Raw genomic sequence first — 25,293 nt, 5'->3', positions numbered from 1 at the left:
TCAGCTGCTCAGTCCCACCCTTGCACCCCAGAACCATCTCCTCAGCCCCTCCTCCATTGGAACCCCAGAACCCTCTCAGAACCCCCAATCTCCTCATGGCACACCCACTGCAAGCTCTCAGAACCCCTCCCACAGCACCCCACCTCCAGGCTTAGCTCAGCCCACCCTTGGCACCCCAGAATCCAGACCCTACAGCACCCTCCTCATGGGCAACCCAAGAACCAGCTCCTCAGACCCCTCCTCATGCACCCACCGCCAGCTCCTCAGAACCCTCCCCACAAAAAAGTCCCCCCCCTCAGCTCCTCAGCCCCCTTGCGCACTCCCATGAACAGCTCCTCGCACCCCCTCCTCCACATGGCACCCCAGAACCAGCTCCTCAGCAACGCCCCTCCCTCAATGCACCTGAACCCACTCCAGCTCAACCCTCCCTCCACAGCACTACCACTGCAGCTCTCAGGACCTCCCCCCACATACCCACTCCAGATCCTCAGTATCCTCCCCCCACGCACCCATCTCCTGCTCCTCAGACCCCCTGTAGCCCTCTCCAGCTCTTCAGCACCCTCCTTGCACGGCACCCCATAACCAGCTTCTCGGACAACTTCCTTCCCCCACCCGCACCTCGTCCGGAGTCCTGGGCAATGCTCTCGGAAAGCTCCCACAAAGCCAGGCAGACTCTGCGGGAGCCTCTCTCCCTGGAGCAACTTGTTCAGGGCAAGAAGCTCACACGGCTTCATCTTCTGGGTCTCTCCTTGGACAGATTCAGCATCCTCTGCCCCCCGTGCGCTCCCCAGTGAGGCGCCCCAGCGGGTTCTGGGGAAGCACAGGGTCTGCACCCCCACTTGCTAGTCAGACGTGACTCTTAGCCATCCAGTACAACAGAGGTTTATCGATGACAGGAACAGGGTCTAAAACAGAGCTTGTAGGTAAAGCGAACGGGACCTCGGCCGGGTCCACTGGGGGCAGTGAGCCAGACCCCCACGTTGCACTTCACTCTCTCGTCCCCAGCCAGCTCTAGACAACACCCCTCCAGCCTCTCTCTGCTCAGCTCCTTTCCCGGGCCAGGAGGGTCACCTGATCCTTTGTCTTCCACACCTTCAGCCTGGCACCTTTGCAGAGAAGGGGGCCAGGCCATCAGTTGCTAGAGACAGAGTGCCCGGCATTTAGGTGCACTGCCTTTGCTCTGCAGCAATCACACAACCCTTATCCCCATCTAGATACTTAAGAACTGCCTAGGGACATCTGAGGCACCTAACACAGTATTCAGAGCAAGCATTAAGAACATCTCATTTGTCACATCTCTCCCCCCTTCGAAACCAAACTGATGAGGTCACTCCAGCCAGTGACTGGGAAGTTTGAACACCAACATTCCATGGATGCCCCAGCATCTCTCCCATTCCTTGTGTGAGTTACACAGACAGCCAGTCTCACGCCCTCCTTAGGTGAATGTGCTTGATGGCACTCGCAGGCCGCATGTGGGAAGGTTTATGCAGCTTTGAACCCTTTTGCTACCCCAGTACCCATTGGGTTCAAACTGGACGAAGGTCTTCTCCCCAGCACCCTGGTCCGTGATCAGGCTCTCTTTGGTTAAGAGCCCCCCTTTGGCCCTTGCCAAGCTTCTGTGGGTTGGACAGCCGCTCCCACCTGTGTCCCAGATAAAACACCTCTGCAGTCCCCCTTACACTTCCAGCTTTACCGTCAGTCCCACCTCCTTGAGCAGCCCAGCCCCTTTCACCTGGGACACCTGTTCCTCCCAGGTCTGGCTAAAGGCACATGTTATAGTGTCGCCGGGCAAGTTCCCATCGCCCTCGTGCTTGTCTAGAATCTCCCCAGGCTATGCATGGGTCGGCATCGGACACGTGGTGCTTAAAGCTTCTTGATAGTCCCACAAAACCAGATCATCCTGTCTTGCTTGGGATCACCCCCACGGATGAGCCCATGGCTGTAAAACGGCTGGATCCCATCTCAAAGCCAGCATGTCCTTGACTCTCCCGTCCAGGTTCTGGCTGCTTTCCCAGTGACTCTGATGGGGAACACTGATAGGGAGATTGGCTTCCACCTCCAGGAGAAGAGATCCCCAGGGTGTTCCCCCTTCTCTTCCAATCCTTCCCTTTCCGGGTCGGGGTCCCCTCACTCTCCCCATCCAGCAGCTCAAAAGGAAGAACCCTGTGATACCTGGGCAAGCACAGCTGCCTCCGATTCCCCCCAGTTCTACTTCCCCTTGGGAGCCCATTCCCGGTACAGAATCCCTTCTCCCGCAGGACTGTTCCCTGCAGCCTTCCCAAAAGGGGGTTGCAGCGCTGTGGCCAGCAAGTTCCTCAGTCTCCAAGGAGGGATCCTCTGCAGCTCGTCTGGATTCAGCTGCTGGGGCAGGGAGTGGGACCTGCTCCTCTCACTGGCTGGGCCTGGGTCACAGCCCCCCTGAGCCTTGTCCGCTGGTAGCTCCCTCCTGTGTGAATCTTTCCCAGCAGCAGTCTGACCATGGCAAACCTGGCTGGCAAGCGCGCTGCTGGTGCCCCCCACTCACTGTGGGTCTCAGCTCCCCCACGTGCTCAGCGCTGCCCTGGCTGTCCAGTGGGGGCAGTCAGCGAGCTCTCTCTCTCCGTTCCAGCATCAGAGCCAGCGTGAGCCCCTCCTCCAGTGTGCAGGGGCGGGAGCATCTCTCCCTCCCCTCAGTCCCAGGGGGCTGGTTACAGGTAGGCAGGTATCCTGAATCCAGCTGCCCTCCCCCTGCCAGCCAGGTCATCTTGCATTTCAAATGACCATTTCCATCCGCCAATGGGTTCGTGGATTTGAATTCACACCCTCGGCCATTACAGGAGCAGGGCCTGGATCCTGTCCAGGGAGTAGCACGTCACCCCTCAAAGGCCTCACCAGCCGATTATCCGGAGCAACCCCACTATCCAGGCAGCCCGACCCCTTCCTGGGTCTGCAAGGAAACGGGCTAAGGCGTCGGCGAGGGGCTTCACCCCAGGAAGAGTCCTCACCCAGGTCCACAGTTTCACTTCATCATCTGGCGGACATGCACCACCCACCACGTTTCTCTGTTAGTAGCCTTCGCTCGCCCAACGCAGGCTGTTACCCAACTGACGACGACTGGGCAAACCCCTTGTCTCCCTCTCCACGCATCACCAGTCCATGTCTGCTGCGCTTTTCTTCCTTGCGCTTTTCTACCAGCTTTGCTCTCTCTCATAGGTCCTCTCGAGCCTCTCACCTCGGCTCTGCTCTACATCATCTGAGGATCACATCTCACAGATCCCCTGATGAGCGACTTAGCCCGAATCAAGTGAAGACCATTTGGTCTGGTTTGGGACCAGAACCTAGGGGTGCCTGGCGGCTGCTACCAGCCTGCTCCTAGATCCTCTAGGTAGCCCCATCTGGACGAGGAATCTGCTCCTCAGAGCAGTCTTCTCCTCCACTGCACGATTAACTGTGCTTGGTGAACTCCATGCGATACCCTCTTTTGTGCACAGGACACATGTCCTTCCTTAGAGCTGAGATGATAGGCCATCACTTTACCGGTCCAGTGCTCTGGATCTCACAGCCTGTGTCTCTTGGCTCCCCAGGTCTTCCAGGAAGAACCCATGTGTGCCAGCCCTTCTCGTGATCACCAATCTTTGCCAGGGCGAGCGCCGACTCCTCTGCCCTGGGTATCTGCTCCTGCAATCCACCAGGAGAACCCTGCTACTAGCATAAATCCTCTACTCTCCAGGGTTGAGAGCGGCAACGCCTCCTCCGCCCACATGTGACTGCTCGCTGAGTCCTCCAGGGGACACTAGAGTACTCCAACATCCTCCTCGCATGGGCTAACACACTCCCAGAGTGTACTGCACCCCTGACAACGTTTCTCTTGCGCTTCAGCACGCTGGTCCCGATACCCCGTTGTCTTTACTGCCCCAGTCACTACTGCAAGAAGCAGCCATTCACGGTCAGTACAATCCCACCGCTGCAATCAGTTGTCGGGTCCAACCAAGGGCGATGTTCGGAACGCCCACAAAAGAGACCCGTACAGGACTTTTATGGGGAGCCTCCTCTTCCGTGGAGAAACAGCACTTGTTCAGAGCAAGAGACTCACACTCTTCACTCCTGGGTCTCCTTGGAGCATTCAGTCATCCCTGCCCCCTGTGGGTTCCCACAGTCGAGCCCACAGGCGGGGTCGGGAAGCCACAGGGTTCTGATCTTCTCACAAAAACATAGCTGGAGGTGGGGTGCTGTGGGGGAGGGGCTGGTGGTAGGCTGGGGAACAGCACTGCCACTGCCAAGCCTCTTATAACTGCGCAGCCTACAGATCCCACCCCGCAGGACCCCGAACTCCGCCACCATCTCCTAGCAACGTCTGGCGGGGGGTAGCACTCGGGGGGCACTAGTGAGGCGGGAGGCAAGCACAGAAGAGCACCAGCCCCGGCCCCCACCCACAGCTATTGAGCTTTGTGACTCAGGCTCAGGTCTGGCCAGGCCCATGTCCCGCCCCCACTGACCCACCCGACACCAGCCCCGAAGCCCCTTTTCTCCCTGGGGTGTCCGTTGCAGTCTCCTCCTTTCAATCCTGCTCCCACCCTGACTCCGCAGCCCCTCACCCCATCCCATCCCCTCTGCTGCAGAGCTGCTCCTGGAGCTAATGCTCGAGTTGATGCCAGCTGGTGACGCTATGGGAGCTGCTGGCTTTCGCCCCCCACACCCCGGGCCCTAGGCGGCACCCTCCCATAGATGAACCAAAGCGAGACATCACAGCCAGTGAGCCTGGCCAGTGCTTGGGCGCGGCCTGCCAGCTGGGCACTGCCTGGCTGGGTGTGGGAAACCCCTGCCCGCAGCTCATGGGAAGGGACTGGCCTGGGCCATGCAGAAGGGATGCGGAGCAGCTGGGGAGTGTCTGGGACAGGACGGGGGAAGGGGCTGTCTGGCCTGGGGGTGGGTGATACGCCAGCACCACGACGAGCGACAGCCCCGAGAGCTGCCAGGCCGGGCCCTGGAGAGCACAGGCTGAGCGGGTGACTCACCACCAGGTCGGTCCGGGCTGAGAAGGCCTGGATGTAGGAGCTGTAATGGACCTCGTCCATCTGGTTCAGGATGGCTGCCATGCAGGCCACGTAGTGACTCTGAGGAGAGACAGACCCAGGGAGTCAACAGGACATATGCTGAGTGACCCAGGCCTTGGGGTGCAGAGAACCGAGCGATTACTCACTGGGGTCCCCTGGCCTGACCCACGGCCTCAGCCCACCCATAGAATTGTAGGACTGGAAGGGACCTCGAGAGGTCATCTAGTCCGGTCCCCTGCACTCATGGCAGGACTAGGTATTATCTAGACCAGGGGTCGGCAGCTTTTCAGAAGCGGTGCGCCGAGTCTTCATTTATTCACTCTAATTCAAGGTTTTGTGTGCCAGTAATACATTTTAACGTTATTCTCTTTCTAGAAGTCTACAATATATAACTAAACTATTGTTGTATGTAAAGTAAATAAGGTTTTTAAAATGTTAAAGAAGCTTCATTTAAAATTAAATTAAAATGCGGAGCCCCTCGGACAGGTGTCCAGGACCCAGGCATTGTGAGTGCCACTGAAAATCAGCTTGCGTGTCGCCTTCGGTACGTGTGCCATAGGTTGCCTACCCCTGATCTAGACCATCCCTGACAGGTGTTTGTCCAACCCTGCTCTTAAAAACCTCCAATGATGGCGATTCCACAACCTCCCTAGGCAATTTATTCCAGAGCTTAACCACTCTGACAGTTAGGAAGCAAGACCAAACCCCAGCCTAAATCATCCAGCCAGGGCTTTGTCAAGCCTCCTCAAGGAAGGAGATTCTCCATCTCCCTAGTAACCCATTCCATGTGCCTTCACCACCCTCCTAGTGAAAAAGTGTTTCCTAATATCCAACCTAAACCTCCCCACTGCAACTTGAGACCATTGCTCTTGTTCTGCATCAGGTACCACTGAGAACAGCTAAGATCCTCCTCTTTGGAACCCTTCAGGTAGTTGAAGAGCAGCTAATATAATCCCCCTCATTCTTCTCTTCTGCAGACTAAGCAATCCCAGTTCCTCAGCTCTTCCTTGTAAGTCATGTGCCATCAATCCCTGGACTCTCTCCATTTTTCCACATACTTCTTGTAGTGGGGTCAAAACTGGACACAGTACTCCAGTGAGCTTCATCAATGTCGCAGAGGGAATGATCACCCGTCATCGACTGCTGGCAATGCCCTACTTATACAGCCCAAAATGCCGTTAGCCTTTGGCAACAAAGGCACACTTGACTCATATCCAGCTTTCTGTCCACTGTAACCCTACGTCCTTCCTGCAGAACTGCTGCCTAGCCATTCAGTCCCTAGTCTTAGCAGTGCATGGGATTCTTCTGTTCTAAGTGCAGACTCTGCACTTGTCCTTGTTGAACCTCATCAGGTTTCTTTTGGCCCAATCCTCAATTTGTCTAGGTCCCTCTGTATCATATCCCTACCTTCCAGCATATCTATCACTCCTCCCAGTTAGTGTCATCTGCAAACTGGCTGAAGGTGCAATAAATCCCATCTCCAGATCATTGATAAAGATGTCGAACAAAACCGGCCCTAGGACCAACCCTAGGGCACTCCACTTGAAACCGGCTACAACTAGCATTCGAGCCGTTGATGATTATCTGTTGAGCCAATGATCTAGCCAGCTTTCTATCCACCTATTGTTCATTCATCCAGCCCATATTTCTTTAACTTGCTGGCAAGAATACTGTGGGAGACAGTATCAAAAGCTTTGTTAAAGTCAAGGAATAACACGTCCATTGCTTTCCCCTCACCACAGAGACAGTTATCTCCTCATAGAAGGCAGTTAGGTTAGTCAGGCATGACTACCTTGGTGAATCCATGCTGACTGTTCTGATCACTTTCCTTCTGCTCACACGATTTTTCAGGGACTGGGTGAGGCTGACCGGTCTGTAGTTCCCTGGATTCTCTTTCCTCCCTTTTTAAAGATGGGCGCCTACAGTAGCCTATTTGCAGTCATCCGGGACCTCCCCCGATCCCATGAGTTTTCAAAGTAATGGCCAATGCTCTGCACTCACATCCGCCAACTCCTAGCACCCTCGGATGCAGCGCATCTGGCCATGGACTTGTGCTCGTCCAGTTTCTAAATAGTCCTGAACCACTTCTTCTCCACAGAGGCTGGTCACCTCCTCCCATGCTGTGCTGCCAGTGCAGCATTCTGGGAGCTGACCTTGTTATGAGACAGAGGCAAAAAAGCATTGAGTACATTAGCTTTTTCACATCCTTTGTCACTAGGTTGCCTCCCTCATTCAGCCAGGGGCCACACCTTCCTTGACTTCTTGTTTGCTAACATACCTGAAGAAACCTTCTTGTTACTCTTAACTCGCTCGCTAGCTGCAACTCACGTCTGATTTGGTCTTCCTGATTTCACTCCTGCATGCTGAGCAATTTTTATACTCCTCTTGGTCATTGTTCCAATCTTCCACTTCTTGTAAGCTCTCTTTTTGTGTTTAGATCAGCAAGGATTTCACTGTTAAGCCAAGCTGTCGCCTGCCATATTTAATGTTCTTTCTACACATCAGGATGGGTTGTTCTGCACTCAATAAGGATTCTTTAAATACAGCAGCTCTCCTGGCTCCTTCGCCCTCATTGTTATCTCCCAGGGATCCTGCCCATCAGCTCCCTGAGGGAGTCAAAGTCTGCTTTTCTGAAGTCCAAGGTCCGTATTCTGCTGCTCTCCTTTCTTCCTTGTGTCAGGATCCTGAACTTGACCATCTCATGGTAACTGCCTCCCAGGTTCTCATCCACTTTTGCTTCCCCTATTAATTCTTCCCTGTTTGTGAGCATCAGGTCAAGAACAGCTCTGCCCCTAGCTGGTTCTAGGGTAACCAGATGGGATGAAGAAAATATCGGGACACATAGGTGGGGGGGGGGGGGTAGTCCTTCCGGTGGAGCAAAAAAAAAACACCAAAAAAATCGGAGTCCCGGCGTCTCGCTGGCCGAAAGAGAGAAGAGAGGGGGGCAAAAAAAGCGGAGTCCCTCTGGTGGAACAAAACAGAACAAAACAAAAACCAGGAGTGCAAAATATCGGGACAAATTACATCCCGACCAAACATCAATAGGGACGCAGGACAAACGTCTAAAAATCGGGACAGTCCCTATTTTATCGGGATGTCTGGTCACCCTAGCTAGTTCCTCCAGCACTTGCACCAGGAAATTGTCCCCTACACTTTCCAAAAACTTCCTGGATTGTCCAGACATCGCTGTATTGCTCTCACAGCTTGCATCTTTGTAGTACAATGCACCAGGCAATGTCTTTTGAGGTCTACAGGGATGGCTGCAAACTGTTTACAAACCAAGCAAGCACAGTCAAGGCCAGGTTACCGTCATTCCCCAGTGGGTTATACAATCATTCAAGTGGTAGAAGATCCAACAAAAACATGTGCAATGTGTTCCGTTCTTCCAGAATCCCCCTACCAGAGTCATAAAGTCGGACGCTTCATGTCTGGGTTGGGGGCACGTCTGGGATCTCATAAGGTTCAGGGCAAATGGTCACTACAGGAGCAGCTTCTTCCCACCAATGTTCTGGAACTGAGAGCTGTCAAAAATGCTTGCTTACACATTCTACCACTGATCAGGTCCAAGTCAATAAAGATAATGACAGACAATGTGGCATGCATGCAGTACGTCATCCATCAGGGAGCAGTACGTTCCCCATTTCTCTTTGCTGAAGTGACACATAGCCAACCAGATAGTCATCTCAGCTTCATTCCTCCTAGGTATTCAGAACCTGGCAGATGACCTCAGCAGACATTTCTCTCTAAATTACAAATGGTAACTAAACTCCTGAGCCTTCCACGTGATATTCCTAGCCTGGAGGTTCCGCCGTTTGCTGCAGCAGTTGAAGACAATCTCTTACTGTTACTTGAGAACAACCCTGAATCTTTGAGATGAGATTCAGGAGGAATCTCCTTCAGGAAGAACTACAGGTACCTTACATCTACCTGCGAGGAAGGTACACTCTGCCTGCCACTGCATCCAGAGAAGCTCCTATGTAGTCCAGACTCTGTGTTGGACTCAAAATGGATTTTTCAAGGTTCTTTTGGAGGCTCAGGCTGCCAAACAGAGAACACGTCATTTTTACTACTGCCAACGCTCCCTGATATGACCTGCTCTGATCAGCCCATCGTCCAGATACAGGAAAACTACTATCCCCAAACAATGTAGGTGCCAGAATCTTTGATCACATTCTTGGGACAGAAGACAGGCCGAAAGGAACCACCCACTATGACTAGTGCTTGTTGATTAGAAATCAAAGACATCTCTTGTGTCAGGAGGGAATAGTGATATGAAAATATGCATCTTGTAGGTCGACAGTCATGAATCAAGCTCCTAATTCTAACAAGGGAATTATGGGTGCAAGGGTCACCATCATAAATTTCTGCTGTTTTACATATCTGTTTAGAGACCTGACAGCTAAAACTGGTCTCTATCCTCCATACTTCTTGGGAATCAGGAGGTACTTTTAACACAATCCCTGTCCCCTGTGCTGTACAGGAACTGGTTCATGCCTCACAAACACAGAAAGAAGGCAATCTCTTGTGCCAGCAATTGATCATGAGAAGGGCTCTGAAGAGGGAAGGGGAAGGGAAATGGATAGTGTCAGCAGATGTTACCGCTTCCAAAGCCCAACTGTCCAATGTCATACTCTCCCACGTAGCCTGAAAGGGGCCTTCTGGGGTGGGGGGGAATGAATAGTGTAACCAGATGTTACCGCTTCCAAAGCCCAACTGTCCAATGTCATACTCTCCCACGTAGCCTGAAAGGGGCCTTCTGGGGTGGAGGGGGTATATTAAGTTGCAGCTGTAAACCTCTGCTGACTGAGTGGTAGATACACTGGAACAATCCATCAGAACTCAGAGGGGCAGCCATGTTAGTCTGTATCAGGAAAAACAACAAGGAGTCCTTGTGGCACCTTAGAGACTAACACATTTATTTGCGCATAAGCTTCTGTGGGCTAGAACCCAGTTGGTCAGTTGCATGGAGTGGAAAACATAGTAGCAGGTATATATACATAGTACATGAAAAGATGGGAGTTGTCTTACCAAGTCGGGGGTCAGTCTAACGAGACAATTCAATTAACAAGGTATTCAAAGGCATGCTCTGTGTGCCATTTGAAACTCGCTAAATCTCCTCTTATTTACAGGACTATAATCCCTAAAGATTGCAGCATGGCCCTCGAATCCTTTAGTGTGTGGAGAAATGTATCCATGGAGTCTGCAAAGAGCTTGGGACCACCAAAGGGGAGGTCTTTGACAGGGCTTCAAACTTCTCTTGGGAAGCAGGACAGCTGCAGCCAAGATGCTCAACCCTGACCACTGCAGTGGATATCAATCGAGCGACCATATTTGCAGCATCCAATGTGGCCTGGAGCGATGTTCTTGCCAGAAGCTAATCCTCTTGTATAACCACTTTAAATCAGTCATGATGTTCCACTAGCAGGTGCTCAATAAAGGAATTAAATTTGTTGTTGTTTAGATAATCATGTTTGGCCAGGAGTGCCTGATGGTTTGCCACACTTTAATTCAGAATAGCAAACCATCAGGCACTCCTGGCCAAACATGAACCTCTTTTGGCCCTTTGCTATGTCATGAACCTGAACCTCTTTTTGTCCTTTGCTGTGCTGTCTGCCCTGCTCATTAACAGCCTCCAACACCAAGGATTTCGGAGCTGGGTGGGAAAATAGAAACGTCTACTTCCCTGGTAGGGATCTAATACTTTTTATCCGCCCTCTTCTGTGTAGGTGGTGCAGTAGCTGGGGTTTGCCAAACAGTTTTAGTAGGCTCCCTGAGAGCTTCATTGACCAGAATGACAATCTTCATCAATGCTGCAGTATGTAATACATCTAGGAGTTTATGGTGGGACTTCTGAAACTTCTCTAAGGGAATCTGCATTGCATCAACAATTCATCTCATCAGTTCCTGAAATTGTCTAAAGTCATCCACCATAGAAGGTAGCCGAGGCATCACAGCTTTATCAGGTGATGAGGAAGAAATATTAATAAGAGGTGTCACCTCCTTATCTGCCCTGACCTCTTGCTCCTCCATGGTCTCTTTCTCTCAGATAGATGGTGGTAGAGGAGGTTGAAGTGAGTGGGCCCTTCTCTGTTCCTTCTGGTGGTGCAATGACTTGGGGGAGGGATAACTCAGTGGTTTGAGCATTGGCCTGCTAAACCCAGGGTTGTGAGTTAAATCCTTGAGGAGGCCATTTGGGGAACCGGGGTAAAAATCTGGGGATTGTTTCTGCTTTGAGCAGGGGGTTGGACTAGATGACCTCCTGAGGTCCCTTCCAACCCTAATCTTCCATGATTCTATGCAAATTGTTGACAGCAGAACAATCATAGCAAGGCTACTGAGGGGCCCAAATGGCACAGAGGGAGGCAGCCATGTGTGTCCCTGCCAAGTGGGTGCCCTTTGGCATCTATCTTGCGTAGTACATCAGTTTAAGATGGAGAGCAGTGTGTCCTGGAAGAGACAAAGGAAACGTGGATGTAACTTAAGAGTATGAAGAGTCCTTTTCCACATATTCCTGGGGGGAGATAGCTGTTACATTTGCAAGACAGCCAAGGGCAAACATGGTATTCCAGGATACTGGTGGACCAGTTACTGAGAGAATCTGACTGCTGACAACCCCCCAGCACTCATTAACAGGAAACCCTGACTCCAAAGATGCTATCAGGTCCTTAGGGTACCTAAATTCTTGCGGCACCGATGGTGTCAAACAGAGGATCAAGTAGGACCTGTGGAGGGCAGCTTTGGTACCAATGCAGCTGGTACTGAGTGCTTGACCTGGGATTGAGTCGCTTTGATTCCCTCGGCACTGTAGGTGCCTCAGTGGTCTTTGGTACTGGTGATTTTCCTGTTACCGGTTCCAAATGTTGTTCATCATTAGGCTAAGAACTCATCACCGCTATGTCTCTGCTGCTCTCGGTATCGATGTCCCACTGTCTGCAGTGGCTCACCACTGGGAGTGCCGATCTCAGGGCAGACTGTCAAAAAACAGGGCAGACACCCCCAGGTGGTGGTGTGGTCTGTAATTAGATTTCATCAAGCCAGTGACAAATTGGAACTCTTGGATCTCTGTACCAGTCCTCCCCTGGAGTCACAGACAGTCCCCTCAGACTCCCAGTCTCTCTTCCACCCAAAGAACCTGCACTGAGTGAGAAGAGTCACTTATACCAGAAATCACACATCCGGGTACTCCCAGTCCTGAGAGACTGTCACTTACCCCAGATCAGTTGGCAGCCTAGAGTGTACACCAAAGCCAGTGCTGGCATCCACTTCTATAGCAAACTAACAGAAGGGTTAGCTAAGACAAGGAAGTGAGAGTTATTGAGAGTTTAAAGCAGGTAAAATATACATACGGGTGAGTCGTGGTTTGTAATTGCAAATTGTGGCAGTGATGTAATGAACTGCCAGTTTCGCAAAAGTCTTTTCAGGGTGCCCAGATTGTCTCTGGGGATCTCCGCTGTGCATCTGGTACCCTGCTCTGTAAGAGTCCAACTAGGACAGAGATGCAGGATCTTTCCTTGACTCCACACTCACAGCTTCTTCTCGCAGAAAACAAGCTGACAGGGTCACCACTCACGTGGGCTTTTCCTTTGATGGCAGTGCATGAGAAATGCACTTTGAGTCACTGACCTCTGGTCATCACACATGGTGGCCACTTGCTCTGAAATTAGCACTTGTCTGTTAAAGTCCTTCACTAGCATCCCACAAGGCTTCCTTGATGGGCTGATTATTACAGGGTGCACACACGGTCAATGTTGCTGTATTACAGCAGGAGACAGATCAGTGAAAACAATGCAGGTAACATCCCAGTAATTTTCATGGAGTTTAAATATCAAATACACTCTTCTACCTTCAACAATCACTTTGATCTCTACTAATACCCAGGTGAATGGGCCTGAATACACTCTGGCATGACCTTTTCTGCCAGGGTGACAATGTGTACCAGAGATTGGGACTATGTCTGTCTCAGATGATGGACTCCTCTTTGCCTTTGCAGTACCAACATCACTTGGTGCCTGCGTGGCACTCCCTTTGGGACCTGAGGGCTCCATACTCTTCTTGGGTGTCGGTGACAAAGTTTTTCTTGTAAAAGCAGCAGAGTCCTGTGGCACCTTATAGACTAACAGACGTATGGGAGCATGAGCTTTCATGGGTGAATACCCACTTCGTCGGATGCATGTGACCCACGAAAGCTCATGGTCCCATACGTCTGTTAGTCTATAAGGTGCCACAGGACTCTTTGCTGCTTTTACAGATCCAGACTAACACGGCTACCCCTCTGATACTAAAGATTTTCTTGGAGATTTACTCATCTCCTTGTGCTCAGATGTGGGTAATGGAACTACCTTTGCTGAGGTCTTCAGTACCATAGATGTACTTGCTGCCACCGTACCACCTATTTCTCTAGAGGCATCCAGTGACCAAGATATCAATATGGACGAGGCTACAGGGCTTGCTCCATCAGCAGCAGTTTAAATTTGATCTCCCTGTTTTTTGGGGGGATGGGGTAGGGGGGGATGTCTACCCTTGAAGAAAATGAGTATCTTGCACTTACTAGGGATATTGGTATCACCCAAACAGCACAGGCAGTGGGAATGCCCATCGCTGACTGGAATAGCCACATGATAAGAGAGTCACCTTTAGCATTCCAGCGAGTGAAAGAAAGAATGAAAGAAAAGGGAACTGCTGATCCAACAACTACAAACGCTCTCTGCTAACTAACTCCTGCATAGCAGCAGAGAACAGGCACAGCAGTGGGACCCACTGCAGGCTGAAGGCTATGGAGAAGGAACTGACACGCAGCCCCATATAGCCTTAGTGTGGGTGTGGGGCACATGTGCAGGCTGAAAAAGCGCTGCTGCCAAAACCCTCTGATCAGAGGCGCAAGGCACAGCGGAGCACCCACAGGGATGCTCTTGAAGAATTGCTGGTTTTTAATCCATTTAATGTGTGACATAATTAATTTTATATTGCTCTAGGTTTTTAATCAAAATGTCTTACGGTATCGAAGTCAAATGCCTTACAGACGCCTAAGTACATTATATTCCCACTATTACCTTTATCAGCCAAACTTGTAATCTCATAAAAAAAAATCAAGTTAGTTTGACAGGATCTACCTTCCAAAAGCCCATGTTAATTCCATTAGCCTCCTTTAGTTCTTTATTAATTGACTCCAGTAGCAGCCGTGCCACTATCTTGTCTGTGATCAGTGTCAAGCTGACAGGCTTGTAATTTACCTAGGTGAGCCCAGTTACTCTTTTTAAAAATTGCACATTAGCTTTGTTCCAGTCTTCTGGAATTTCCCCAGTGCTCCAAGACTTATTGAAAATCAGCATTAACGGTCCAGTGAGCTCCACAACCAGCTCTTTTAAATCTCTTGCCTACCAGTTATCTGGATATGCTGATTTTAAAATCTTTTAATGTTAGTAGCTTCGGTTTAACATCCGCTAGTGAGACTAATGGAATGGAAAGAGTGTTATCACCATATGATGAGACTGCATCGTCTGTTCTTCCCCAAATATTGAACAGAAATATTTATTGAACACTTCTATTTTTTCCAATTATTGCTAATTCTACAATTCCCATCTAGTGGTCCATCTACAGACCAGTAACATTCCCACCCCCCCCAATATATTTTTTAAAACTCCTTCTTATTATCCTTAACTCTGTTGGCCAGAGAGTTCACCTTGTGTCCTTTGGATTCCCTTATCAATTTTGTACAATGCCTAACTTCTGGTTAATATCATTATAAACTTCCCCTTTCTTTCTATCTTTCTATCTATCTAAGCTGCCTTCTCTTCCCCTCTAACCTAGGTTGTTTTTTTAAGCAGCACAGGTCTTCTTCCTCAGTTGTGGGGCTATGGGTTTTTGGGCATCTAGTAAGATGTTCTTAAACTATTCCCAATTATTATTCACATTTTTCTGATTAAATTCTTCCTCCCAGCTGATCTGGCTCATAATTGTTTTCAGCTTTGTGAAACTGGCCCTATTAAAGAACCGAGTATATCTGTTACTGGTCTGGACTTTATTCTGCTTGGACATTATAAATGTGATCAAGTCATGGGCACTTGTACCTAAGTTACCATTAAGTTTTGCAATCAGTTCTTCTTTATCTGCTAGGACAAGGTCTAATAACAAATTCCCCCACATTGGCTGCAACACTTTTTCAGTTAGGAAATTGTCATCTACAATGTTTAAAAATTCCCAGGGTGTTTTTGTCCTGGCTGCATAAGACTTCCAGCGCACGTCTCTCAAACTGAGTACCCCCAGGATCACAGTGCTTTTGTGCTTACACATTATAGACAGGTGTGTAAGGAGCTCCTAGGCAGAAGGGGCAGGGGGCTCTGCCAGCTCACCCCTGCAGCTCCCATTGGCTGCAGTTTCTGGCCAATGGGAGCTGAGAGCCAGCGCTCATGGCGGGGGCAGTGTGCGGAGCCCCATGGCCTTCCATCCTCCTAGGAGCTTCAGGGACATGCCAGCCACTTCCAGGAAGCCCTGCAGAGTCAGGTAGGGAGCCTGCCAGCCCCCAACCCCCTTCCCCCCACATCAGAGAGGGTCCCAGGCCACATGCCACTGCCTGCCCCCCCAACACCAGCAGGGGTCCCGGGACACCCCCAGCCCAAGTTTTAGTTAGGGACATACAGTACAAGTCATGGACAGGTCACAGCTGTGAATTTTTGTTTACTGCCCGTGACCTGTCCATGACTTTTACTAAAAACACCTGTGACTAAATCGCAGCCTTATCCCTGAGTGGCTGGGACGTCATCCATGTCCCTGCCTGTGGCTGGCTGTGAACATGCAGGGCCTGCCAGAGGTTTGTCGCATGATGCAGCATCAGCGTGAGGGACAGCCCAGGCTGGTGGGTGTGGAGGGCTCAGCAGTTCTACAGCCCAGGTTTCACCCTGGGGACCCGTCACGGTGACCCCTTGTCACGGAGTCCCTGGGCGATGCTCTGGAACTGCTCCCCACTAAGCCAGTCAGGACTTTGGGGAGCCTCCTCTCCCTTGGAGCAGACTTGTTCAGGGCAAGAAGCTCACACGTCTTCACCTCCTGGGTCTCTCCTTGGAGCATTCAGCATCCTCTGCCCCTCCGTGTGCTTCCCACAGCGAGCCCACCCAGGCGGGGTCCTGGGGAAGCCACAGGGTTCTGCACCCCCACTTTGCAGTCAGACGTGACTCTCAGCCAGCAAAACAGAGGTTTATTCGATGACAGGAACAGGGTCTAAAACAGAGCTTGTAGATACAGCAAACCAGACCCCTCGGCCGGGTCCATTCTGGGGGGCAGTGAGCCAGACCCCTAGGTCTGCACTTCACTCCTCGTCCCCAGCAAGCTCCAGACTCACCACCCCCTCCAGCCCCTCCTCTCTGCTCAGCTCCTTTCCCGGGCCAGGAGGTCACCTGATCCCTTTGTCTCCAACACCTTCAGTTGGCACCTTTGCAGAGGAGGGGCCCAGGCCATCAGTTGCTAGGAGACAGACTGCCAGGCATTTAGGTGCACTGGCCCTTTGCTCTGCAGCAATCACACACCCTTATCCCACCACCTAGATACTTAAGAACTGCCTAGGGGACACTGAGGCACCAACACAGTACTCAGAGCAAACATTAAGAACAGTCCCAGTTCGTCACACCCCTTGCTAGAGGCAGTGAGGAACAAGGCAACTCACAATCCTTGGTATCCCAAGAACTGTCACAAGCCCCAGGCAGCAGCCCCGTGTTCCAAGATGGAGTATTAGCGCTTACAGGCACTAGATGGCTTGGGACGTGGCTAATGTGCTGCAGAGCTTTCCACTTGTAGGACAGCAGCTCGAACAGAGGACTTCACTCACCACTTGTCAGGCCAGCACCGCCACAGAGTGACATCTAGAGAGCTTTTTAAAGCCACGGTTTATGGTTAGCTCAGCAAGTCATTGACATTAAAACCACACCCCCAGCTGAACTAGCCATGGCAGCTGGGCAGGGTGTGATCCTTGGAAACCGCAGCTGACTGCACCCAGAGGATGATCCTCAGGGGACCCTAAGCAGCACCTGGGTTTCCTTGGGAGGTGCTCACGAGGGAGTGCTTGAGAGAGTCACCTTCCCTGCTGCTGGCACAGAGCAGCCCATCCATGGCCAGACTGCGCTTTCATCCTCCCCTCTTCCCAATGGCAGAGCGGGACAGGGAGCTGCCAGTCCCACGCCCTGCCCCGCACCATCTCCTGAGAAACCAGAACTAGATGTGACAGTGCCAGCGATGGGTACCCAGGGACACCGGGGACAGAGCGAGCGCTGCCCAGTGTGCCTGCTCCACAGGCGTTAAGCACATCTCTCCCCAGGAATGGCTCAGCCCTCACTCACACCAGCCTAAGTTCTGATGAACATCCCTCCCCTTGGCACCGGGCCGCAGACCCAGTCTGCTCTCTCCCAGCCAGGAGAACGTGTCCCCGGGTTCTACACAACTTGTGTGATGTGGGGGAATGAGAATGTGTCCTGTGCTCCTGTTCAACCTGCTCCCACCGCCGAGCAACAGCCTGGCTCCAAGGCTTTGCAATCTTGCCCAGGCAACCCCCCCACCCCTGTGAAACACTCTAACGCATCAGCGGTGATGCGGGTCCCATTTGGTTCATTTAACTGACACTTGACAATGTCTGGAACCTGCCACCCCTGCCCAGCAAGCACTCAGCAGCCCCATCTCCGGGGCAGAGGCAGAGGAGTGTTCTCCGCAAGAGGCCTCTTCCACTAGGTAAAGCCACACACACAACAACCCAGTGCAAGACACAGCTCCGCCAGGCAGGGGCAACGGAGCCATGTGAGGGTTGGGGACAGAGTCATGGCAGTTTGCGACCCAGGGACGGGCTCACGCTGCAAAGGCTCAAAAGGAAGGTTCCCTGCCAATGGAAACTGACCCATCTGTCCTCAGACCCACTTTCATACCAACCACTATGTGCATGAACGTGAACCCCCTTTACCTTCTGCTCTTCTTCGCTGCTGATGCCCACCGTACCCAAGCGTGAGAGCTGCCCATGATGCTGCAGGGCTTGAAGCTCCTTCCCAGCCCCTGTACCCCACATTTCATCCAGCTCGATGGGAAAAGACAATGAAAATGAGGCCAGCGGAGACACTGGCCAGCGGGTGTGAAGAGGTGGCTAGGCCTTTCCCCTCTAGGGGACACTAGTTCCAATCTAGCCCCAGGCTGGCGGGGGGGCTTGGGGAGGGAATATTCCATTGCTAGGCCTAATCTAGGGGTTCTCAAACTTCACAGCCCCATGACCCCCCTTCTGACAACAATTACTACACGACCCTGCGAGGGAGGACCAAGCCTGAGCCCACCTGAGCTCCACTGCCCTGGACAGGAGTCCAAAGCCACAGCCTGAGCCCCACCACCCAAGGTGGGGAGTCCAAAGCCGAAGCCCAAGGGCTTTAGCCCCAGGCAGGGGGCCTGTAACCTAAGCCCTGCCCCAGACCTCAGCAAGTCTAACACTGGCTGTGGTGACCCCATTAAGACAGGGTCCCACCACGGTTTGAGAACCACTTGAAATCTGACCCCAGGTCATCAGTGACGGACTAGTGCTGCCATCTGGTGGCTACTTTGGATTTTGGTGAAGGGAAGTGTGCACAGGATGACCCAGAAGGAGCACAGCACAAACGGCATTAAGTGGCCCCTCATTAGCAGTATCGGCAGAGAGAGTAGGAAGTGACTGAGCGCTGGAGACTAAGCTCCAGAAGAGAGTCCCACCAGGGCACAGCTGAGGCTGGGGAGCAGCGTGCTGGGGGCTCCTTGCACTGCCAGTGAAGGGCCCTGTTCCGTGGAGCAGGGTCTGTTCCACATTGCACCTTTCCCCAGTGCTCAGGACTATCACGAAGCAGGTGCAGTGAATCCAAGGACATGGGGAGGCTTGGAAAACATTCCAAGGACCCAGAAACTGATCCAGCTAAACAGTAAATGAATAAAAATCAATCCTATTAGCATACAAGTGAAAGAGTGAACATGGCAAGCCAGGAGCTGTGTCCCCGACTGGCCCACAGCTGTGTCAGCAGCACCTGCACAAAGACACCACAGGGCCTTTCTGGGGCAAACTGCAGAGAGAGTCCTGCATTGGCACAGGGGTCATCAGCTGCCCCTACTAATCCATATTCTTTCAGTCCTAGCAGGCATGACTTGCCTGCAAAGTCTGTAATGAATGTCTCCTGGCTCCAACCCAGTCCATGCCCATGACTTTGCTCGGGAGTGCAGGCGACACACAGCGTGCGTGGCAAGGGCCCTTTCTGAGGCAGTGAGCATGTGACATAGGGCAGGCTGGAAACTCACATTCTCACCTATCCTACCTGCCCACAAGCCCAGCTCAGGAGAGACCTGACGGCAGCTCCTGGACAGAGATTGCCTTGGCCTGTGGCTCCGAATGGAACCGCCCCAGCACAAGGACCCGGGGCTCCTCGAGAAGGGAATGCCAAGTGCCATGGTGTTAGCAGGCAGAGCAGCCTACTCCCCTTTCCCCCCGGAGTCTGTCTGTTTGTTTGTTTGTTTGTTTGAAGGACCGTGTGCTGTGGCTGGCAGTTGGAGGCCGTGAGCTTCAAAGGAAGGTTTGAAAGGTCAAAGTCTCTGGTAATTGGCTGAGCCTTAATCAGTGGGCGGGGCATTAACTCAGGCCAGGGCTTTATAAAGCCGCACACAAGTGATCAGGGGCTGCTAACAGGGAGTTTTGCAAGGGAGTTTGGAAGAGGAGTGGGGGTCCCTTGTTGGTCCTACCTGTTCCCCTGTAGTCCCCTTAAAACCTATAATCCAACCCATATTCCAAAACCCCTTTCTTTAAACCACCCTTTCATTAACTAGGAGACAATGCAGGCAGAAGCCCAGCAGGAGAGTGAGGGCTATCCAGAAGTTTTATTGCGCTGAGTGTAGCATGTATGATTACCTGCCTTGTGGGCTTGGTGGCGTATGTGTGCAGTCGGTGCAAGGAGCTCCTGAACGCCCAGAGACCACGTATGGGCTTTGGAGGCCAGGGTGGCGGAACTGGAGGAGCTAAGGGAGGCAGAGAGGTATGTTGATGAGGCTTTCCGGACACTGTAGAATTGTCCACCTCCGCTCAGACAGCCCCTGTGCTGTTGAGGAGGAAGAAAGGCCCAGGGAAGCAGAGCAGTCACATGGAGCAGAGGAAACCTCCCCATAGTTGGGACCCTCCTTCCAGATGGTGCTGGGGTTGCCTCTTGCACTGAGGTTACCTCTCCTGGGGGGAGGGAACTCCAGTTGCTAGGAAAAGGCAGGTGTTAGTAATGGGAGATTCGATCATTAGAAACATAGATAGCTGGGTTTGTGATGATCGGGAGAACCGTATGGTGACTTGCCTGCCTGGTGCGAAGGTTGCGGATCTCTCGAGGCATCTAGACAGACTTATGTGAGAAGAGAAGAGAGGTTACAGTGGCGAGGTAGTAGTATCTGTAGGGAGGAAGATGAGGAGACGACCAATGGATTAGAGCTCGTTTGTATATAAGGGCGAGAGGTTTGGTATTGGGGATGTAAGGGCATGGTAAATTTGAGTACTGGATAAGGGGTAGGGGGTTAAAGGAAAAAGGCAGTGTAGGAGGAGAGGGGGATAGGAAGTGCAGAATTGTTTGATTTGTAGATTTAGAATGTGAGGAGGACGTATGGGGTTTGAGTTAAGGGTTAAGTGTAGATTGTGTAGGGGTAGGGTTGGGTAAGGTTTTGCGGCGCGCTCAAGATGAGAGGTTAAACGCCTGGCACGCTATGAGTGAGTATTGTGAGTCTAGTAACAGTGACTCAGAGAGTAATAAGAAGTATTGCTCACACTAAGTTGACTGTGGGAGGGGGCAAAACAAGGAATTGATGGAGAAAATGGCAAGATAGTAGATGAGTGTTCAGGGGTATCATGATGGATAGGTAGTTGAAGGGTAGGGTAGAAGTTCAGACGAGTAGGGTAGGGATGTATTAGGTTTAGGGTAGGATTGAGGGGTTAGGGTTAAGGGTAGTTAGGGTTAGGATTAGTTGGTCTTAAGGTTAGATGGGGTTAGGAGTGTAGGTTAGGATAGAAGGTTGTGGCGTAGGAGAGTGGGATGGAGAGGGGGGAGGAGGGTAGTTAATAACGGTGTTAGGGTGAGTAGAGGAGTCGGAGTACATGTAGGACTGGGACGAGTTGGCGGCCTGAGTACTGGGATACAGTACATGGGATAGGGATGGGGCTTATGGTCGGAAGTATTAAGGCAAGGCTACAGACGGTTAGGAGTTACGGATGTGGGGGTAGGAAGGAGAGGGATGATATGTCGGTTAAGGTGCTAGGTTTGAAGGGCGTAATGAGTTGGAATCTGTGGGGTATAATCTGGTCATGGTTAGCGTAGTTAAGAGGTGAGGGATGTATGGTTGTGTGCCATGGGATCTAGGGTTTGGGGTAGGCAGTAGTGATGTAGGTTAGGTCGAGAGGTTGGGGTTAGGGTCGAGGGGTAGGGTTGGGTTAGGGGTCTGGGTTAAGGTGACGGTTTGCATGTTGGTGCGAGGTTAGGGTCAGGGAGTGACGAAAGTGAGATTAGAGCAGAACGTATAGGGTTGGAGGTGTGGGGATGAGGGGTGTAGGGTGTAGGATTAAGGTGAGATGAGGGGTTGGGGTTTAAATTGGTCAGGAAAGGAATAAAGGGATATGAGAAAGAGAAGTGAGAGACCGTAGATAGGGGGAGGTAGGATAGTGTATAGGCGCGCGTTTAGGGATTTAGTTTTGGGTTATAGGATTTCTACTGGAGTGTACTGCGCGGGGGGGCGAGGCATAGCGGTATGTCGTTATCCGAAGAACTGATGTGACTCAGACTAGGCAGTGTGGGTTACTTTCTCTTGTGGGGAGCACTATATTTCTGATACAATCTAGATACTTCTAATGCAACATGGCAGACGTAGTAAAATGTGTTCCTGCGAGAGGATAACGAGGTGGTCACTAATAATGATTTAGGGTTCTGGAGAGGGATCTTCCATATCGCGAGGAAAGATAAAGAAGCGATGGGACCCACAGACTTCTGGAAAAAAGGAGAGAGACTCAGGGGGATTTATTGTATATGAGGTCTAAATAATAAATCAAAGTGATGTGGGAGAAATGGATAAAGGAAAAGGTTATTTTTTACTTTGTTCCCACACGCCATAAAAACCAAGAACGGGTCCCCAAAAATAAATTAATTAGGTACACGTTTAAAAAAGCAAATAAAAGGAAGTCTTATTCACCCAAGCAAGTGCAACACAAGATGAACTGTGGAACTCCTTGCCTGAGGAGGAGGTTGTGAAGCCTTGGGACAATTAACAATGTTAAAAAAGGGAACTGGATAAATTCATGGTGGCAGATCCATAATGGCATATTAGTCAGGAATGGGTAGAAATGGTGTTCCTAGCCACCTCTGTTGTCAAGGGTGGAGGGTTGATTGGCAGGTGGATGGCAGGAGAGAGATCACTTGATCATTGCCTGTTAGCTTCACTCCCTCTGGGGCACCTGGCATTGGCCATTGTCGGTAGACAGATACTGGGCTAGATGGACCTTTGGTCTGACCCGGTACGGCCATTCTTATGAGTCCAGTGCATGCAGCTTGTCTCCTCTGGGAGGAGCAGCCAGCAGAGCTGAGTGAGACTGGAGGTTACATAGAAAACTGGGGCTTGGCAGCAAACTGACAGGACGGACACTGCTAAAGCAAGCTGATCTCTTCGAGATTTGATGAGATTAGTTAAGTCATGTGAAAACAGCTCTTCTAGCAGCTGCTGGAATTAGATTCAGGTGAACTCACTGAGCTGCCTGTTACACCTTGTGCCAATGAAACTGTATTTCCATTGATATGACATTACTGGGAAGGGAAGCAGCCAGACCCTGCCATATATATGGATATGGTTCAGCTAGGGAACAGGGAAGCTGTGCACACACTGGCTAGAAATCTGCCAGCAAAGCACCAGTCTGCCCAGCAGCACAACCGACTCACACAACCTCCGGGGGATTCAGATAAAGACTTTTCCCTAGCAGGACTGCAGCATGCAGATGAGCTGCCCCGTTGTGACATGACTGCTGAGTTACCTGCAATGTCACAACCCCACCACAGAGCAGTGAGCTGTTTGTAGCTGCCTGGAATCAAACTGCACATGCGACAACCCAGCAACCAGGTGCAGCGATTGTGGACGTCTCCAGCCAATGGATCTTACAAGAAAAAAACCTGCAGGGGGCTCAGGGCTGCTGGTGGTGGGAAGATGGAGATCAGGGGCACAGAGGGGACAGCGGACACTGGGTACTTGCCGCAGTTCCCACCTTTGCACTTTCTGCCCCACTGCCCTCACATGCAGGGCGAGCTCCCCTTAAACTCCACAAGGCCACCTCATTGGCTCCCTCCAGCTCCCTCTGCCGCCAGGCCTACAATAACCCCCCAGCTGCCCCAAGACCATTCCCGTCTCCCTGCCCCTTGTGCTCCGCCATCTGTCTGGTGTACTCCTGCTCCCTCATCTCCCATGTGGCCTGGGAGCTCCTGGGGCAGGGACTGTCCCCGCTAGATGCTTGCATGACACCTAGCATGGTGGAACCCTGGTCTCTTGGCACTACCATAAAACCAATAACCACAGCAATCAGGTATGTGGAAAGAGGGGGCTCGGAGGCAAGGGGGAGAATACAGAGCATGGGGAAGCTGTGGCTGATGACCCACTTTTGCCATAATACCTACTAGAAACCAACCAGGGAGTGACTGCTGGGCTGGTAGGAGAGTACAGCTGAAGTTAAAAACATACCAACAAACAACAAAGCAAAGGTCTGTGTGTGCTTAACGATTGAGGGAGGGGTCATCCTCTTGGACACCCTTCTGATGGCACCGGTCATCTTGTCCTTGGGCTCTTCCAGGGGAGAAGCACTGTGCTCTGTGTCTGTGCTGCCCCAGCGCCAGGAACTCTATCCCGCCTGGGCGGCACTGCCAGCAGACAGATCATAATCCTAAGGGGCTGGGGAGGGGGCTGAATGAGGCAGCTGGGAGTCAGGGCAGAGGTGGGAGGGGGTGTTTCAGGCCTTATGAAGGACTCGTCATAGCTGGGGCTGTAAACCACACCCAGAGTAGCTGTGAGCAGGGCACTGCATGCCGCTCTGCAGTGCCAAGCTCTGCATCAGACTCTCACAGCCACGGGAAGGGGCTCCCCCCGCAGGCACTGGCTGGGCGGCAGACACCTGCCCAGCTGGATGTGCCAAGTCTCCTTGGCAGGGTTATTCTGTCCAGACTTGGAGGCAGGAGGCACCTTCATCACACACAAGAACCACCCAGCTCTGCCACCAGCAGCAGCATTAACACTCAGCTGGAGTGGGGCTCTTCTCCAAGGCCAGACCAGACTCGTACACCCCCACCCAGCACAGGCCCTATCCTGCTGCACGTGTAACGCTGACAGACCCGTTCACTGGTGGGTGGGATTGAACCTGGGATCTCGGGAGCTTAGTGCATGAGGCTCGACTGCACGAGCAAAAAGCCAGCCGGCTGTAGGGCAGACTCATCATCTCTCTCTCTAAGTGGTCTCGTCTGGGTACCACTAGATTGGCCAGAATCCCACACGCTGGAGGGGTTTGGGTCACACACGCAGCCAGCCAGCCTATCCCATAGACCCTGCCGCTCAGCCCCTCAGGGCTCTGCAGGCCAGACACGACCTCTGTAAACACAGGCCAAAGAACAGGGCCAGTTTCCTCTGCCCTGACTGTGTCTGGCTAAAGCACCTCCCAGACAGGCCTCCAGTCCTGGTTTCAAGACACCAAGAAGAGGGAGAATCTGCCCTTTGCTTAGGAGCTGGTTCCACTTCCAGCAGTTACTGACCAGGGTGGGCTCTCCTGTGTGCCTGGTTCAGCTTCCAGGCACGGTCTGGGTTCACCTCCTCCCCTACAGGGCCCGGGAGCTTCTCGCAGCCAAGCTGCTCACGCCCCATGGTCAAGCCACCCTCCCTCCATCCCCTATCTGCTGCGCTCACCCGAGCCAGCTCGAGAGACTCCTGCTGGGGATTTTCTCCAGCCCCAGGCACTTCCCTGCAACTCTTCAACCCCTTTCAAAGTGCCGCCCCGAGAGCGGCCGCCTGCTTCAGCCCCCGCCGCACCAATGCCCCGCACAGGAGCGCTCCCCACTGCCCGGCGCCCCCCTCCCCAGCACATGCCCTGCGGCCACCCCCGGGCTCCCTGCCGCGGCCGCCCAGCCCGCACATGCCCCGCCTGGCCGCCCGGCTGATGACACATCGCTTGGCACCGACCTGCCTCCCGGCTCCGCCTCCTCCAGCTCCTCCTCCCCGGCCCGGCAGCCAGCGCAGCCCGGCA

At 52.3% G+C, this 25,293-nt stretch overlaps 1 protein-coding gene across 1 annotated transcript in view; it reads right to left on the bottom strand.

Annotated features, from left to right (window-relative positions):
• LOC116829840 (dedicator of cytokinesis protein 2-like) overlaps positions 1-25,293 on the bottom strand; it is a 248,983-nt gene that overhangs the window by 112,288 nt on the left and 111,402 nt on the right. The window contains exon 6 of the mRNA XM_075066763.1: positions 4,995-5,093. Within this exon, the coding sequence (XP_074922864.1) occupies positions 4,995-5,093 (99 nt within the window). The remainder of the gene's footprint in view (positions 1-4,994; positions 5,094-25,293) is intronic.

This window comes from Chelonoidis abingdonii, chromosome 5 (assembly GCF_003597395.2).
Source record: "Chelonoidis abingdonii isolate Lonesome George chromosome 5, CheloAbing_2.0, whole genome shotgun sequence".
NCBI classification, from domain to species: Eukaryota; Metazoa; Chordata; order Testudines; family Testudinidae; genus Chelonoidis; species Chelonoidis abingdonii.
Note: the sequence above shows the minus strand (reverse complement) of the source record. Positions and strands in the feature narration are given on the sequence as shown.